Consider the following 17,495-nt stretch of genomic DNA (forward strand, 5'->3'; position numbering starts at 1 on the left):
CTTAGAGACTTACCAAGATAGGTGCTTCTACAAAGCATTGACTCAATGGTGTGAATATTTATGTAAATTGGATGTTTCTGTATTTCATTTTCGATAAATGTGCAAATATTTCTAAAAACATGTTTTCACTTACTCATTATGGTGTACACTTGCATGTGCCACCGCTTGCAATCTCCCCACCTCCATGCTCCCCCCACCTGTTGCGCGGTGCGTGCCTCCAAGGAGGGACCCGTTGCCATGGATACACTAGCGTTCGATCGGACGAGGAAGTGTACCAATACCAAAACAGCTCTACACACGTTTCGTGAACTGTGACATGTCAAGCTTATAACCACAGATATTTCAATTGTCCAGCAACCTGTGTATTGTTATGTTGTAGCTCGACGCAGAACGTTGTTACAAAGGTGAGTTGTAAATGAATAGTTTAATATCCTGCCTGTTATAACAGCTAACGTTCGCTAGCTAAGTTAGCTAAACTAACGTTAGTTAGCTGACCTTAATAACGTCCTTAGCCAACGCCGGGCTATCTTAAAATATGATGCTAGTGAGGTTTAAAACCTCTGAGACTAGGCCTAAGCATACTTTACACGAAGTGAATTGTTAATTACTAAAACATATTTTGTTTGGATGTAGGTCTAGTGTCTTGTAACCATAACCACCCCACCCCTCCTCTCCACCAAGTTACAGTTTATACAACCGTTGTAGACCGAGGTAAAATTTGTTTTAGGATATTCGTTGAATATTAGAATTTCTCTCATCAATAACTATTGAACAAAGCATGCCATGGCTATAAAGATGGTATATTCTGAATCGTCTGGATGGAGAAATATCCACACCTTTATTATTAGTTTTGTAATAATACGATTTCGGGATTTCAATCTTCAATAGCTTTATTTAGGTCGATTTATTTTTCTTCCTTTTTTTTGTTTTTAGCTTTCAATCTTCAATAGCTCTTACACAAAGGGAGGGCTTACTATGTGCCGTGTGTATTTCTTTTTTATTTTTGCAAAAAACTCTAAAAACCTGTTTTCGCTTTGTCATTATGGGGTATTGTGTGTAAATTGATGAGGAAAACCGTTAATTTAATACATTTCAGAATAAGGCTGTAACATAACAAAATGTTGAAAAACGGAAGGGGTCTGAATACTTTCCGAATGCAATGTATAAATTTCTTAGTCATAGGAACGCTTTGTGTAAGAGCTATTGAACATAAAAAAAAAAAATACAAATGCAATTTCTAGAGAGAAAAAAGCAAGGGAGCTTTGTCCATCCTCCCCTCATTCTGAATATATCATAGAGCTATTGAAAATTGAAAGCTACAAATAATAATATAAAAATGAATTTCAACCAAAACAAAGCTGTGGTGTTTTCTCCATCTTCCCCTTATTCAGAATCTACCATCTTCATAGTCATAGCATGCTTGATTCAATAGCTATTGATGAGAGAAAACCGGAGATCCAATATCAAACACATTTTTACCTTGATCTGTTCTAGCTCCTGTTTGTGTTTCATGGAAATTAGCACGTAACTGTACACATTGGCATTTCAAATGCAGGTCTAGCTCAATTGTACGTTCCTATGTAACTACCATGTAAATGCATGTCATTAAGAATGCATTACATCATTTAAATGGACCCCAAATTAACAGTGTTAGTTAGCTAGCTACCCTTTTCTTTGTTTTGTCAGCCAAATTAAGTGTTAACATTTATTTTCAACACCAAGGGACTGGAATTTCTGGGTTGGACATTACTTTACAACATGGAAGAAGATGATGGACTAAAGGATAACCTTCGTCTACAGTTCCAGGCTCTGCAGGAGCAACAAGAGAAGCGTCTCCAGAGAAGACTAGAGAAACAGAAGAAGGAGCAGAAGGCCACTGAGATCCAGGACAATCTGGACCTGTCCCAGCTAGACATTCATCACACGGATGATTGTAGTAAAAAGTGAGCTCTATGAAATATTATTAGATTATATTATTAAAGTTAGACAAAGTTTCCTCCCCCAATACAGCCTAACATTATGCTTACTGTAGGCATTGTAGCATTATGAATTCATTATATGTACCTATCTCATTATTACCCAAATGGATAAGTGTATGGAGCAATTGTTTTGGACTAAGGCTTTCATTAGCTTTGAATTAGCAATTGTAGCACAATGCAAGTTGTGGGTCTTTTAGGGGAGAACTTTCATAAACCTAAATATGACTGTGTTGTTATTGTCGTTTGTAATTGGAGGGAATTTATCATCCTCCATATTAAAATGTTGACTTTAATGGGTTTTTAATCCCCACAGGCTGTTACAGAATGAAAATGAACAGTTGCAGGACCAGGTGAGGGAGCTGAGGGATGAAAATGGCCGACTATTCAAACTAGTGAGCGAGAAAGACTTTGAGATTAAACATCTGAAGAAGAAGAGGGAGGAAGACAGGCTGGCTTTAGCAGGTATTGTACAGTATATGAAAAAACTTGAATGAACAATTTATCTTTTGGGTGATAAGCATTGGATTTGGCTACATTCAGAGTAAAATTATGATATATATGTTTTTGTCTTTGTTTTATTCTCACTTTCAGAGCTCCATTTGACTTTGGGAATGTTGTCTAAAGTGGCATATGTCCTTTTTTTGTGATTTTATGACTATCTTGTCCAAGGTACATCTGGCTTGGCGGGAGATGCGGCAGCTACCAAGATTGTTGAGCTTTCTAAGAGGAATCGAGAGTTTGCTTCTGAATTGGAACGAGAAAAAGTTAAAGCAAAACAAACTAGCAACAGAGTGAAAGAGCTTGAGAAAGAGGTAAATGGGATGTTTAAAGAACTTATAATTTAACATTGCTATAACGAAGAATCAACAACTGTAACGAACCCGAATTCCATCTCATGTCCAGTCTGTCAATTGACAATGACATTTGGATGCAAAATCCCAATTTTATACATAAATGCCCGAGACTTTCCACTTCTTGACCCAATCAGCCATTTGTCAGCGGTATTGCTTTATATACTGATGATGTAAGCTCTTGACTGGATGGGTAAGTAATTAAAATAATTGCAATTTTGTTAAATCCTCTAGCTCCAGAGTGCTTTGTTGCTTAGTCCTCCTGGGAAGAAGATGGATGTAAAGCCACAAGACATGAGGTCATCCCAGGACTTCCAGGAGGTAATTAGTCTTAATGACTAATCATCATTTTTAAGCCGTGAACAAATATGAGCCAATACTCAAGAGAACACTGCCACATAGAAATGCTTATGTTGTTGTAGCTGTAATTGCATTTTAGCAAAAACCTTTTGTACATGTTTATTCTAAGCAAACCCGGCTAATTGTATTTGTGTCAATATTGTGACTTTTCAATGACAGCTATGACTGTATTCCTCTCACCAACAGATCAGTCCAGTGGTAAAATCTCTACAGGAAAAACTATCTGCTGCACAATTCAAGATGACAGAATATCGAAACCAGATTCAAGCTGTCAAGCAGGAATTGAAAATAGCTCAGAAGGTGTGTATACAGCCGTTTGTTAAAAGTTCAAACATTTCAAAGGTTATGGCATACTATTCCAGGCATGTTTTTGTTCCTACTGTAGGTGTTATCCAGTGAGATAGGAGAGGAAGTCAGCATCCAGCAGCTACTGACCAGCCCAGGGAACTGGAGAGGTCGCTCCCAGCAGATACTGGCTCTCCAGATTAGGGTGAGCTGACTGCCTGCGGTCATTGGAAGAACTTTCGAGGCACAGAATATTGATCACACAATAACCTCTTAAAATACATACAAGGTGATTTGTAGACTGCAATGTAGCCATTTTAATGTTTCTCTGTTGTTTATTTGTCCCCAGGTTCGGGACCTGGAGCAGCAGCTGAGCCAATCAGCTCAGAGGAAGCAGCCGTCATTCGTCAGCGTTGAAGAGGATCTACTGTGGGGCGGGGCCTTGCAGAAGACACCCCCCCAGGACAGGAACCTCAGCTACATCCGCAATATGGAGAGGGAGAAGAGAGAAACTCTGGAGGTAGGAAGAGCCAGACTTGATTGACAATTGATTGACAGTTCAATCAAACCTGCATTGTGGTATTCACACAGTAGCTCTTTTGAGATTTTGAGGTTTAATTGAACTCCAGCCTTAGTTCTGCTTCTCTCCTCCTGGCATGTGTGGTTAGAGGATGACGGGGGACTATGATTCCCTCATGAAGGACCACAAGGATGTGAAGAAGAAGCTGGAGGGCTGCAAGGCCAGGAACAAAAACCTGGGCACTGAGGTGAAATCACTGAAGACCCAGATCTCCACCCTGCTGGACAAAGGAAAGCATGATGATGAGCTGGTGGATGCCTTACTGGTATGTTAGCAGACCTGGGTTCAAATAGTTTTCTTTGAACTGCTTTGAGTGTTTGATTGAGCCTGTCTCAAGTGCCAGATGGGCATGGTTTGCACTTTTGTGACTTTTCCATTCTAAAGATAAGTTTCAAATACTAGTATGAACCCATGTACGTTATATTGGTATATCATATTAGAACTTTGAGTGCATCATGGGAAGAATTTCAACCTGAGTTAAGCGCTAAATGGAACATAATTGCCTTTTTATGCACTTTTGCTCTACGCATATTCTGATCTTGAACTTAAACATGAGAATAGTATGAAATTCACCCGCTATTTGTTTGGTGTGGAGATCAAATAAATGAAGGTGTGGCTGAGGTGTGTCTACTGATATTCTGGTATTCTGACCTTGACTTAATTCCCTCGTAAGTCCACCACCTTTACGTGCGATGAAACAATGAATAATGTCGCGCAACCTGTCGGTTCCAAGTGGCACAACATCTACTTTCTTTTTTTCTGATAGAAATAACACCATCCTCCATGCGTTGTAGTTTACAAATTGATAAAAGGTAGGCAAATGAGTAAGCCGTTTGGCTAAGGCGATTGTAAATATAAGCAATCATTTGGGATATGTAGCCTATTTGAATAATTATGGAACGCACACCATGCGTAGCAGTTTAAAGCTGGACCCTGGCGCATGGTTCACAACTGTATGATTGTCATTACAGTTCTCTGATTAGTGAGGATTATTATGGTAGATTAAAAGGACTACTGTTCAACCCCTATTGTACACTTTTCTCACCTTCCAATATTTCATGGATTGATCAATTGAATATGGCAATTTCAGGGTGAATCAAACCACTGTTTTTTTTTTTATTCACCAACATATTTTGTGAGTAAAGGCTCTGTCACGCCCTGACCTTAGTTATCTATGTTTTCAGTATTATTTTGGTTAGGTCAGGGTGTGACGAGGGTGGGTATGTGTATTTGTTCACTTGTCTAGGGTTTTTTAATATCTATGGGGTTTTGGTATGTCTAGGTAAATGTAGGTCTATGGTGGCCTGAATTGGTTCCCAATCAGAGGCAGCTGTTTATCTTTGATTGGGGATCCAATTTAGGTTGCCATTTTGGTTTTGTGGGTTATTGTCTATGTGTAGTTGCATGTCAGCACTCGTGTTATAGCTTCACGTTCATTTGTTATTTTGTTTGTTTGTTTAGTGTTCTTCGTTTAATAAGAAGAATGTATTCATATCACGCTGCGCCTTGGTCTCATCAATACGACGAATGTGACAGGCGCTCCAACCCTGTTTTTTTTCTTCCCATAAGTACTTTCCTAACCCTAAATAATATACATTATAATTTTGATATTGTATTTTTACATCTAAAAAGGCGATATGTATTTTCATGGTTTTCTTTCATTGATCACTTATATTCTGAAACGTTCTCTCTTCATCTACTTCCCCAGAGTCAGGTGAACTCGTGGATACCATTTTTATGTCTCTGTGTGCAGTTGGAAGGGAGTTGCTAACTGGCGTTAGCACAATGACTAGAAGTCTATGGTATCTGACACTGGGGAAGTATATATATTTGCCAGAATCCCAAAGGAGCCCATATTTTCAAGTTCTCATAACATTGTCTCAGATGGATTACATCTTCACTAATCGGATTGATCTATAATTGAACGAGTCCCTGCATACAAATACCTTGGTATTTGGATTGACAATGATTTATTGTTTGAAAAACATACGAAGGACCTTGTTAGATATACTTTTTTTTACAGAAACAGACCTCGTCTCTCACTAGTCAGCAGGAAGCAGTCAACCTTTCTACCTGTTCTTGATTATGGTGATTCTATTTATCAAAGTGCAGTTGCCTTTTTCATAGCACCCTTCGTTTTATCACAGGAGCGTTTTATTACTCTTTACTGTATTCTTTACTAAAAGTTTGGCTGGACCTCTTTGAAGTCCCGTAGATCACATCATTACTCTCTTTTTGTTTACAAAGCCCTTCTCCACAAGCTTCTCCACCTAACTAAGCCCTTCTCCAACTAACTTCACTATTAAGATTTAAAATGACAAGTTATCAAACCCGTTTACAGGGTTGGTTAAGTCTGGAGACTCCTTTGGTGTCTGCAGAGTTCGGTAAGTCAGCCTTTAGGTTTCTATATTCCACATATTTTGGAATGATCTCCAAAATACATTTCAAATAGATGCGTTAGTGTCCTAGTGCAGTTCAGGCAGGGGACATAGGATTTTATAATGAAGAATGTGTTTGTTTTAGTTGACTGTGTTTTATGTATATTGTGTAGATTTATGTTTGTTTGTGCAATATGTGTTGTGCTGTTTTATATTGTATTTTATTTTTGATGTATTTCATGAAATATACAGGGCTCCCTTGTAAAAGAGACACTGGTCTCAATGGGCACTCCCTGATGATTAAATATAGGTAAATAAATAATGCTGTAGACCTACTGCATTTGCAAACATCAAATACATATACACATCACAGAATAATCAGTTTGATGCATCAGTTACTAACTTAGTTAGTAATATGCTGATGCTTCACTTCACTTATCAACACATACAGTAGTACACAAGTTTCTAGAGTGAAGTGTCCCTTGACATGTCCTCCCCTAATCCTGTCCCCTGTCCCCCTAATCCTGTCTCCCTCTCCACCTGTCCCCTGCCCCCTCTCCCGCCCCTGTCCCCCTGTCTGTCCTGTCGTGAACACCGTAGAAGCAGCAGAGCCAGCTGCAGGAGGTGCTGGGCAGGCTGAGCCAGCAGGACGCGCAGACCAAGGAGAGCCAGCAGAACCTAGGGCAGCAGCTGAGCAGCGAGGCCCAGAGACACACATCCCTCATCCAGCAGCTCAAACACATGGTCTTCGAGAGGGAGGCCAAAGTGAAAGAGCTGGAGGACGAGATACAGCAACTGTCCTTAAAGGTAAACTGACTGTGATTCTGCAAGGAGATAAAAAGACTTCTAGTGATTGATGTCAATGCTATTTACTGAAGAGTTTTGGCTTCAGCGTTTTGGGCTAGTTCCATTTATTTCCAGTCGCTTCCAATATAGAAAAATGTAGCAATGATGCTTTATGGTAGCATTTTTTCAAATGCAACTGACCTATGGAATTCAGGACTGGAATTTAAACAGAATGGATTTTGTAAATGTGTTGCAGAGAGAGGAAGGCGGTCAATCAGGCCCCAAGATGACCACTGGCAGCTTCTGGCCTTTGACAGCAGGGGGAGACAGCAGTAAGAGGATTAGCTCAGCCCGGTATGTGTGCAAGTGGGAGTCATAAATATAAGATAATCTTGTGTCATAAATGTCAAATATTATAGTACATTCAGGGATATATGACTCATCTACCTTGCCTACAAATTATTCAAGTATCAGTTGATAGTGTCATTGATTGTGCAATGATTATATTGATATATTATTTATCTAAATTTATGTTTTTTTTCTCTCATATAGTTCAGTATCTAAACTTGGACATAAACTAGTGGAGTCAGCAGCTGGGGTCAGTTTAGAGGTCAGGTAAGTCTTAGCCTCCATAAAATCTGGTACAAATCATCCAATGTTTTTAACTGTTATTCGATGTACAATAAAACCTGTTTGTGGTGGACTACACCTACTGATACAATTTACCACTACTATCTCAGAGATGCAGGAGCTCCTTCGGGTTGTCAGAACTGTTCAGAGGAGGTGAGGTACCTGAAGGCAGAGTGTACAGAGTTTCGGACCCTTTGTGAGGCTGCCTGTGTGGAGAGAGATAGGCTCCTAGAGCTTGTCAAGCTCCAGCAATCCAGGTATTACGTACAGCAACTACCAATGGATTTCATTTCTGCAACACAAATGTCTGGGTGTATTGTGTGCATTACATTAGTTTAGTTTCTTTTCCTGTCCTTTACTAAATCATATGGGTGGGTGTTTAGATTGCTAATATTGGGTGTGTGCCTTTTTGTAATTTTTTTTATTTATTACTGCTTTGTCTCAACCTCTCTGTTAACCTTTGTGTTTTTACATCTTTCCGGCATGGAAATGTAAGCCTCCTTACTTTGTAATGACCAGATTACAGTACCTGATGGGAATTTTCATGATGATCATGCATTTTTAAACATAATACCGCAATCATGACTACCTCGGTTGGCAGAAATAAAAGTACAGGCTTTGTTACTGGCTACACCTTTCAGATATATAAAAAGAACACAGCATTTTAAAATGGGCAGGTTTTTGTCTTGGTATGATTGGGATATAGTAGTAAGAGACTGGGCTGGTGTGTTTGATGTGACAGGGAGGAGGAAGGGAAGCAGAGGTGCCTAGGGACAGAGCAAAAATTCCAAGGAGAACGCAGAAGGGCCGTAGCCCTAGAGCAGCAGCTAGAAAAAGCAAAGCTGGATCTGGGCAAAGGATTGACTCCCAGAAAAACTAGCAACAAGGGCACTGCAGGTAAGTCTCAGGGTAGGCACACTGATCTATAACAGTAGCACAGTGACAAGACTGAGAATGGGATTTATATTGATCCATAACTGCTATTTCCGTCTTATTTTTATTGTTATTTTCTTTTCTACCATCCCAGGAGCCTCGTCTAGTGGGAGACAGAGGGAATCATCATCCCCTCGAAGCCCTCCTGACCTTTCCAGGGAGGCCCAAGTCATTGAACTAAGTACCCAGTGAGTCTGACTTAGTGTTTTTTTTTTTTTTTGTCTTCTGTTCTGTCTCTCCTCAAACTCCTGGGGGGGTGACCCTGTCTGTCACAGATTGACAGTTTGTATCTCCAGACTGTGTTCAATTATAATAAGATTGAACGTCTTCAGTGAGATTACACCCAAGAATAGAGAATATAACAAACTAGAAACTCACAAGAATACTGAGTATGACATACTAGAAATACTGTACATGTACTGTATCATCCCAATTGGGAGTCAGACACATTGTACATGTATACATTGGAGTTTTACTTTCTATGAAGAATAACAGCTCAAAAAACACAGAGGGTATTCATACATTACAAACTCCTTCTTGACTGAAGCACACAACCATGTTGACGTGTTGTTGTGTGTTTCTCTCCCTCTGTCCCCAAGGCTGGCAGTGCTGCAGGGGGAGAACGAGGCTCTGAGGGCTGAGCTGAGGAGCACTCTCCAGGCCAAGGCTGAGGACCTGCAGCTCTGCAGTGACATGATGAACCAAGTCAAGCACGTCTTTCTGCAGGCGCTGCGACAACACAAGCAGGACAGAGACACAAACCAGGATAATTAGTTAGCTAGCTGTATTAAAGGCCCTGGCTGCTTAACCTGCTGGACTTTAACCACGTCCCCCAAAAACCTTAAGTTCCTCTTGTCCAGTCATATCAACTCTGAGGAAAGACAGGAATGGAGCAGGCCTGTCTGCTTCAGCAATACAATGTAATTACTGGTTCCTGGTTTCCTGACTGCTTCCTGAAAAGACAAAAACCTGCTTTGATTGCCCCCATGTAGTGAATATGAGTAAGTCAATCAAAGCCAACTTGGCACCTGCGGACCAAAAGATTTATCAATTTTGACATGAAGATGTTACACAGTGGTTCCTATTGTTGATTGCATGACTGGTCAGTGTGTATAGAATGTGTCTGCATTATTTGATGTGTATGCATGGACTTGTCCATAGGTGTTTTTCTTTTCTAAAAGTCACTGTCATGTCAAAATAGTGTCGTCGTCTTAGCACCTGTGTTTGTATGATATAGTATAGAGGGCCGCAGTGTGTTTGTAAGATATGGTATAGAGGGCCGCAGTGTGTTTGTAAGATATAGTACAGAGGGCCACAGTGTGTTTGTAAGATATAGTACAGAGGGCCGCAGTGTGTTTGCATGTGTTTGCAACACACATCACAGTTAAGATGTAAGATATGGTATAGAGGGCCGCAGTGTGTTTATAAGATATAGTACAGAGGGCCGCAGTGTGTTTGCATGTGTTTGCAACACACATCACAGTTAAGATGCTAATGTTTAGTTAGGGCTCTATTCAATCCATATCGCTGAAGATCTGTTTTAGAACACATTGACAATTAAAGGCAATGTTCCCTGCTGTCTCACGGTAAACGCTGCATATCAAATCACATTTTATTTGTCACATAGGCCAAATACAACACCTTATCGTGAAATGCTTACTTACAAGCCCTTAACCAACAATGCAATTCAATAAATAGATTTAAGAAAATATTTAGTAAATAAACTAAAGTGAAAAAAATGAAATAAAATCAAAAAGTAACATAAGAAAATTACATAACAATAACGAGGCTATATACAGGGATACCGAATCAATGTGCGGGGGTACATGTTGAGGTAATTTGTAAATTGACTTTGCATAGATAATAAACAGCAAGTAGGAGCAGTGTAAAACAAAGGGGGTCAATGTAAATAGTCCTGGTGTCCATTTAATTAATTGTTCAGTATTAAGGAGCTTTTTGATCCTAGACTTGGCGCTCCGGTACCGCTTGCCGTGCGGTAGCAGAGAGAACAGTCTATGACTATTTTTTTTTTAAATGACGGCTCAATCTGAAATGACCTTTAAGTTTCAACATGGATCCTCCCAGATACTTGAATCCAGGCTACAGTATCACACATACATATTTGACAGCCCTAAACCAAATAGTAAAGAAAGTAAAGTTCCTCAATAGTTTAACATTATTCAAAGCTATCGCGGCTAATCACTTCTGACTTAAAACCAGATGTGAGGGAATAGTGGTTGAAAACGAATGTAGACATTAAGCTACACAAACTCCCCGCTCTGCCAGTCTATACTGTCGGTTCCTTAGAGCATGTTCCCAATGCTTACTGTATATACAGTGATCTCCAAAACTATTGGGCAGTGACACATTTTTTGTTGTTTTGGCTCTGCACTCCAGCACTTTGGATTTGAAATGATACAGTGACTATGAGGTTAAAGTGCAGACTGTCAGCTTTAATTTTAGGGTATTTTCATCCATATCAGGTGAACCATTGGAAATTACAGCACTTTTTGTACATAGTCCCCCCATTTTAGGGGACCAGAAGTATTGGGACAAATTCAATTACATGTGTGTTCAAGTAGTCAAAAGTTTAGTATTTGGTTCCATATTCCTAGCTCGCAATGATTACATCAAGCATGTGACTCTACAAACTTGTTGGATGCATTTTCTGTTTGTTTTGGTTGTGTTTCAGATTATTTTGTGCCCAATAGAAATGACTGGTAAATAATGTATTGTGTCATTTTGGAGTCACGTTTATTGTAAATAAGAATAGAATATGGTTCTAAACACTTCTACATTAATGTGGATGCTACCATGTTTACGGATAATCCTGAATGAATCGTGAATAATGAGTGAGAAAGTTCACCCGATAAACAGTTCACCCGATATGAATGAAAATACCCTCAAATTAAACATAACAGTCTGCACTTTAACCTCATCGTCATTGTATCATTTCAAATCCAAAGTGCTGGAGTACAGAGCCAAAACAACAAAAAATGTGTCACCGTCCCAATACTTTTGGAGCTCACTGTATATATGATATATGACCTGTGCATCTCATTCCACTAGTGGATTCCAAAAAGCTGTCTACTGGACTGTGTATCCTTGTGGGAGTGGCCCCTACCCCTAACCTAACATCCGAGTTATTTTCTTACTATGTTAGCCAAAAGGATTTCAGCAGAACCCCCTGCTCCCCCTCTACTCTCCCTCCCTCCACCCCTCCACATCACGCTTAATTTAAACCCATGGCTGAGTTAGTGTGCTGCTTGAAATACCACACTATTTCTCCCAGAACCCTGTGGGAGATTGGCGGGTCCCGGCTGGACTGAGCGAAAGAGAAAAAGTGCCACAAGACAAAAATATCAGACTTTGGGACGTGATGAAGAAAGCCTTTATACTGCGAGAAACAAAAAACTGCTTGTGTTGCAATGCACACCTCCTAGGATTGAAGGTGAGGCACTCTGTGTAGTGTTCTACTACCAGCGTTTTAGTTAGCTGTGACCATGACTAGGTAAGACAGCAAAGGGCTCTACTTGCTACTGTTGGCTCTCACTGCAACGGTGCTGCTTTTGTATAAAATACACTTCACAGCTTTTGTTGATGGAGCGAAGAGTTGTTACATCCAATAAATGCATCACAACAATACGGAAACATCCTCTCAAACGATGTGACGACTCAGTGGATGATGTGTGCATTCTGAGTGTTCCTGAATTACCAATTTACATTTGACACTTGTGCTGTACCAAACATGCATGATCTTGATTGAAATCCCCTTTCAAGTCAATCTGCACAAATGAAACCATCATTTCCTCTAAAGTTATTGCTCACTTCAGTTAGTGACTGACAGCTCATATAAGTGGCTAAGGAATACAATTATATATAATATTAAATTGTATTCATATGCAACTTAAATGAGCTGTCAGTCACTCCTGTGTCACCAAGGAATAAACAAACCCCTATGTAGCCTTAGTATTAACATACCTATTCCTGATGGCTTTAGAAATTAAAGGAGTGTCATCACTTTCAAATAAATTACATTTTAACCAAACAGTTTTTATATTGTTGTATGAAAGTTGGATTACGCAGAAAGGTGTAGATTTATTCCAAAATGCCCAATAACCCACCAAGCCAAACAAACTTGTGTAAACACAGCAGTACATAAACAGGCTGACCTATTTGTCATTCCAGGTTTCAATGACTCCTTTCTCCATCCTTCTCCTCAGAGGTATTCCCCCTCGTTCTGGACCAGTGCTACCTCCAGACCATTGACTGCATCCAGAAACTAAAGTCAACAACCCAAGCTGTGAACGCAGAGGTTAAAGTTAGCCGTCAGTATTTGAGGGATACTGTGTATGTGTGCGTGTGTGAACATTTCTCTAGGCCCTGAAAACGAACGGACAGTATGTGTGCCCCTCTATGAGTCCATTCATTCCCACTGTAGCAACTTTCTCATTTACATGCAATGGAAAGAAAATAAACACGCTGCTTCAGCTGACTCCTAATCTGTTCGTTTACAGTAAGTAGGGAGGAAAGCAAGCCAAGGCCGTGGTTTTGCAACAAAGGTGTAGGCTACACTGTAACAGAAAACTCATTTATACTGTAATGTTAGGTAATTATCAACAGTGAAAAGAACTAACGTTTTACTGCAGCATGCTGTAAATTATGGTGCATTGTGGGAAAATTGTTGTATTTCGAATGGTACTGCAATTCCATCACACAGAATACAGTACTGTAACTTATCTTTGGAGTGGAAAAAAAAACATTTTGACCACTAGTGGGTGCATGATATTGTTGATTCTGGCTTGTTAATATATTCTAAGGTGTGCCTTGTAAGATAATATATTTGTTGCACATGTGAGTGAGAATGCTGTACCAATTTAACCCCTGTGGTTATAGTGCCCCTTCAATTTAAAATGTGTAGATGGGCTAGCTGTGTGCAGGGTCCTAATTTACGTTCAGTGCATGTCACTAGATGGCAGTATGGTCAATTCTGTTTCCATTTTGAAATGAGGTTGACAATGAATTATCATTTCATTTCATGTAATTAACATTTCATCTGATTTCACTACACACAAAATATATTAATTTGTGCAGCTTTATCTTCTATACAAAACAATTATCCCTTCAGTTGTCACTTTTTATTCATAGCCTCCCACTGGGAAAGATGTCAATTCAGCAACTATTCCACATTGGTTCAATGTAATTTCATTGAAATTACGTGGAAACAACATTGATTCAACCAGTGTGTGCCCAGTGGGCTTTGTGTTCCAGACTAATCTTTTAACATGTACAGCATGCACTGCTTTAATTTCCAGGAAGAACACATTTCTCAAAAGTAATCAAAGATTAGATGTTTTCTGAGCATTCACCTAATGGCAAATGTGCCAGCCTACAAACAAAAAGAACACATTTATTCTGAAAATGAATGGAAGCACAACAACTCTATGATAGTAGCCTGTGACAGAAGCTACTATCAAAGTCATCTTTATGGAAAGTGACCATTTAACCTATTTCACCTTTCACTGAGCAGACTCCACACATGTTATTACCAATAATCTCACTCATGTCAAAGTGGCATGTACTTTTCATGGCTGAGGATTTAAGGATGATCAAGCAGGCGTCTGCCACAGGAATTGCCATAGCCACTGACGCAGAAGTCCTTTTTTTTTTATTACCCCAGTTGATGTCTGAAAGCAGCTAAGAGTCATCTCTTATCAAGTTAGGAAGGGTAGATGGGAATCAGGCCTAGCGACCATTTTCGCTCAACTCCTACGTACACTGCTCCATGGCACCACACTGACAGATGTCTGGCGGATATGACCGGTGTTGTGTTATATCACGGTGCCATGGCAAAACAGATACAGGGGGTATTGTTTATGACAGGAGGAGGACCATTTAGGGAATACTCTCTTTTACGTTTATATTTGAGTCATTTAGCAGAAGATATTATCCGGAGCAGTGGTTTCCAAACTTTTTACAGTCCCGAACCCCTTCAAACATTAAACCTCCAGATGCTGCTTTAGCACCAGGGTCAGCACACTCTTAAATGTTTTTTTTTGCCATCATTGTAAAGCCTGTCACACACCCTATACGATACATTTATTAAACATAAGAATGAGTGTAAATTTCTGTCACAACCCGGCTCGTGGGAAGTGAATAACTCACCATGAGTTAATGAGAAGGGTGTGCTTGAAAGGATGCACATAACTCTGCAATGTTGGGTTGTATTAGAGAGAGTCTCGGTCTTAAATCATTTTCCACACACAGTCTGTGCCTGTATTTAGTTTTCATGCTAGTGAGGGCCGGGAATCCACTCCCACATAGGTACTTGGTTGCAAAGGGCATCAGTGTCTTAACAGCGCGATTTTCCAAGGCAAGAACCTCTAAGCGCAGCACTATCCAGAAATCTGGCAGTGGCTTCTGATTAAATTCAATTTTCACAGAACTGCTTGTTGCAATTTCGATGAGGCTCTGTTGTTCAGATATCGGTAAGTGGACTGGAGACATGGCATGAAAGGGATAGCGAATCCAGTTGTTTCTGTCATCCGTTTCGGGAATGTATCTGCGTAATTGCGTACCCAACTCACTCAGGTGCTTTGCTATATCACATTTGGCATTGTCCGTAAGCTTGAGTTCATTTGCACACAAAAAAATCATACAATGATGGAAAGACCAGTGTGTTGTCCTTGTTGACACAGACAGAAAAGAGCTCCAACTTCTTAATCATAGTCTCAGTTTTGTCCCTCACATTGAATATAGTTGCGGAGAGTCCCTGTAATTTTAGATTAAGACCATTCAGGCGACAGAAAACATCACCCAGAGAGGCCAGTTGTGTGAGAAACTCATCATTCATGCGGTCAGACAAATGAAAATGATGGTCAGCTAAGAAGACTTTAAGCTCGTCTCTCAATTCAAAAAAATGTGTCAATGCCCCTTGATTACCAGCACACAGTATGTTGTCATAGCGTTACATGGCCGCTACCCATATCATTGCATAATGCAGAAAATACACGAGAGTTCAGGGACCTTGCTTTAACAAGGTTAACCATTTTCGCTGTCGGGTCCAAAATGTCTTTCAAGCTGTCAGGCATTCCCTTGGCGGCAAGAGCCTCTCGGTGGATGCTGCAGTGTACCCAAGTGGCTTCGGGAGCAACTGCATGCACATGCGTTTCCACTCCACTATGTTTCCCTGTCATGGCTTTTGAGCAGAGACCAACACATCTTGACCACCAACGTCCATTTGATGTCATAAAGCTGTCCAGTACTGTAAAAAATATCCTCTCATGTTGTCCTGGTTTCCAGTGGCTTGCAGTTTACAATTGGCTCATTCATCCCCCTCCTCTCCCCTGTAACTATTCCCCAGGTTGTTGCTGTAAATGAGAATGTGTTCTCAGTCAACTTACCCGGTAAAATAACAGATATATAAATAAATAAAAAAGAAGAGGATGTCGTCCTTAATTGACCCCCCATAAACGTAACAGATATGTTCTAGCAGTTGTGCCAGCCTGCCACGTCTGTTGACTCATCCAGATGTAACACATATAATTCCCTGGCTTGTATGCGAAACAGTAATTGTTTCAAAACATCTCTTGCCATGTCACTGATACGTCGTGAAACCGTGTTGGTTTATGAAGGCATTGTCTGTATAGTTTTTTTGGGCCTTTTCCCCCGGTATTGTCCCAGCCATATCCGCGTCAGCAGGAAGAATTAAGTCCTACACAATAGTATGGGGCTTGCCTGTCCAAGACACTCCGTAGCATACCATATAAAACGCTTCTAGTCCCTTCTTATTAATGGTACCTATTGTTTTTATACATGTCTTACTATTCGAAAGTTGTCTTTATTCTCGCTCAAAAAACTCTGTGGCTTATTTTTCTAATTGTCATGTTTCGTTTCTAAATGTCTGCGCAAGAGTGAAGGTTTGCCGTGAGAGAGTAACGGTTAATGTGATTGGATGTTAATTATTTGACTCAGCTACCTGTATTTGACAGTGTGTTGTTATTTGGCTGAACACTAGATGGTTTAATTTTATTTTTGGCAGTAAAACGAGGCTACTCAGGCAAGAAAAAAACCTCACCCAAATGTATAGCCCAGTTGGAAAATATAAATGTACTGTTTGAAAATGTGAAGAAAATCTGGGTTCACGTCCAGGCTCTGTCGTAACCGGCCGCGACGTCCGTGGGGCGACGCACAATTGGCCTAGCGTCGTCCGGGTTAGGGAGGGGTTGGCCGGTAGGGATAGCCTTGTCTCATCGCGCACCAGCGACTCCTGTGGCGGGCCGGGCGCAGTGCGCGCTAACCAAGGTTGCCAGGTGCAAGGTGTTTCCTCAGACACATTGGTGCGGCTGGCTTCCGGGTTGGAGGCGCGCTGTGTTAAGAAGCAGTGCGGCTTGGTTGTGTTGTGTATCGGAGGACGTATGGCTTTCAACCTTCGTCTCTCCTGAGCCCGTACAGGAGTTGTAGCGACGAGACAAGATAGTAGCTACTAAAACAATTGGGTACCATGAAATTGGGGAGAAAAACGGGGTAACATTTAAACAAAAAGAAAATGTGAAGAAAAAAAATATATCTATAAATATATATATATATAAAAGAATAGAAAGAAGGGATACCGGTCTGTAGTTTTCAGAGTGGAAGAGTGTTGGTTTCTTGAGGAGTGGAGCAACTCTGGCCATATAGAAGTCAGAGGGTCAGTGATGAGTTGATGAGGGAA

At 40.3% G+C, this 17,495-nt stretch overlaps 1 protein-coding gene across 1 annotated transcript; it reads left to right on the top strand.

The window, feature by feature from the left end:
* The first annotated feature begins 248 nt into the window (after nucleotides 1-248).
* On the top strand, nucleotides 249-10,165 carry LOC139377380 (coiled-coil domain containing 13). Its single transcript, XM_071120406.1, has 16 exons — nucleotides 249-404; nucleotides 1,723-1,943; nucleotides 2,293-2,441; nucleotides 2,649-2,791; nucleotides 3,065-3,151; nucleotides 3,377-3,490; nucleotides 3,576-3,680; nucleotides 3,825-3,995; nucleotides 4,144-4,320; nucleotides 7,034-7,240; nucleotides 7,476-7,573; nucleotides 7,772-7,834; nucleotides 7,960-8,106; nucleotides 8,592-8,746; nucleotides 8,877-8,970; nucleotides 9,382-10,165. The coding sequence occupies exons 2-16, from the start codon at nucleotides 1,759-1,761 to the stop codon at nucleotides 9,554-9,556; spliced, it is 2,070 nt and encodes a 689-aa protein (XP_070976507.1). The 5' UTR covers nucleotides 249-404; nucleotides 1,723-1,758; the 3' UTR covers nucleotides 9,557-10,165.
* Nucleotides 10,166-17,495: the final 7,330 nt, after the last annotated feature.

Source organism: Oncorhynchus clarkii, chromosome 20 (assembly GCF_045791955.1).
Source record: "Oncorhynchus clarkii lewisi isolate Uvic-CL-2024 chromosome 20, UVic_Ocla_1.0, whole genome shotgun sequence".
NCBI classification, from domain to species: domain Eukaryota; kingdom Metazoa; phylum Chordata; class Actinopteri; order Salmoniformes; family Salmonidae; genus Oncorhynchus; species Oncorhynchus clarkii.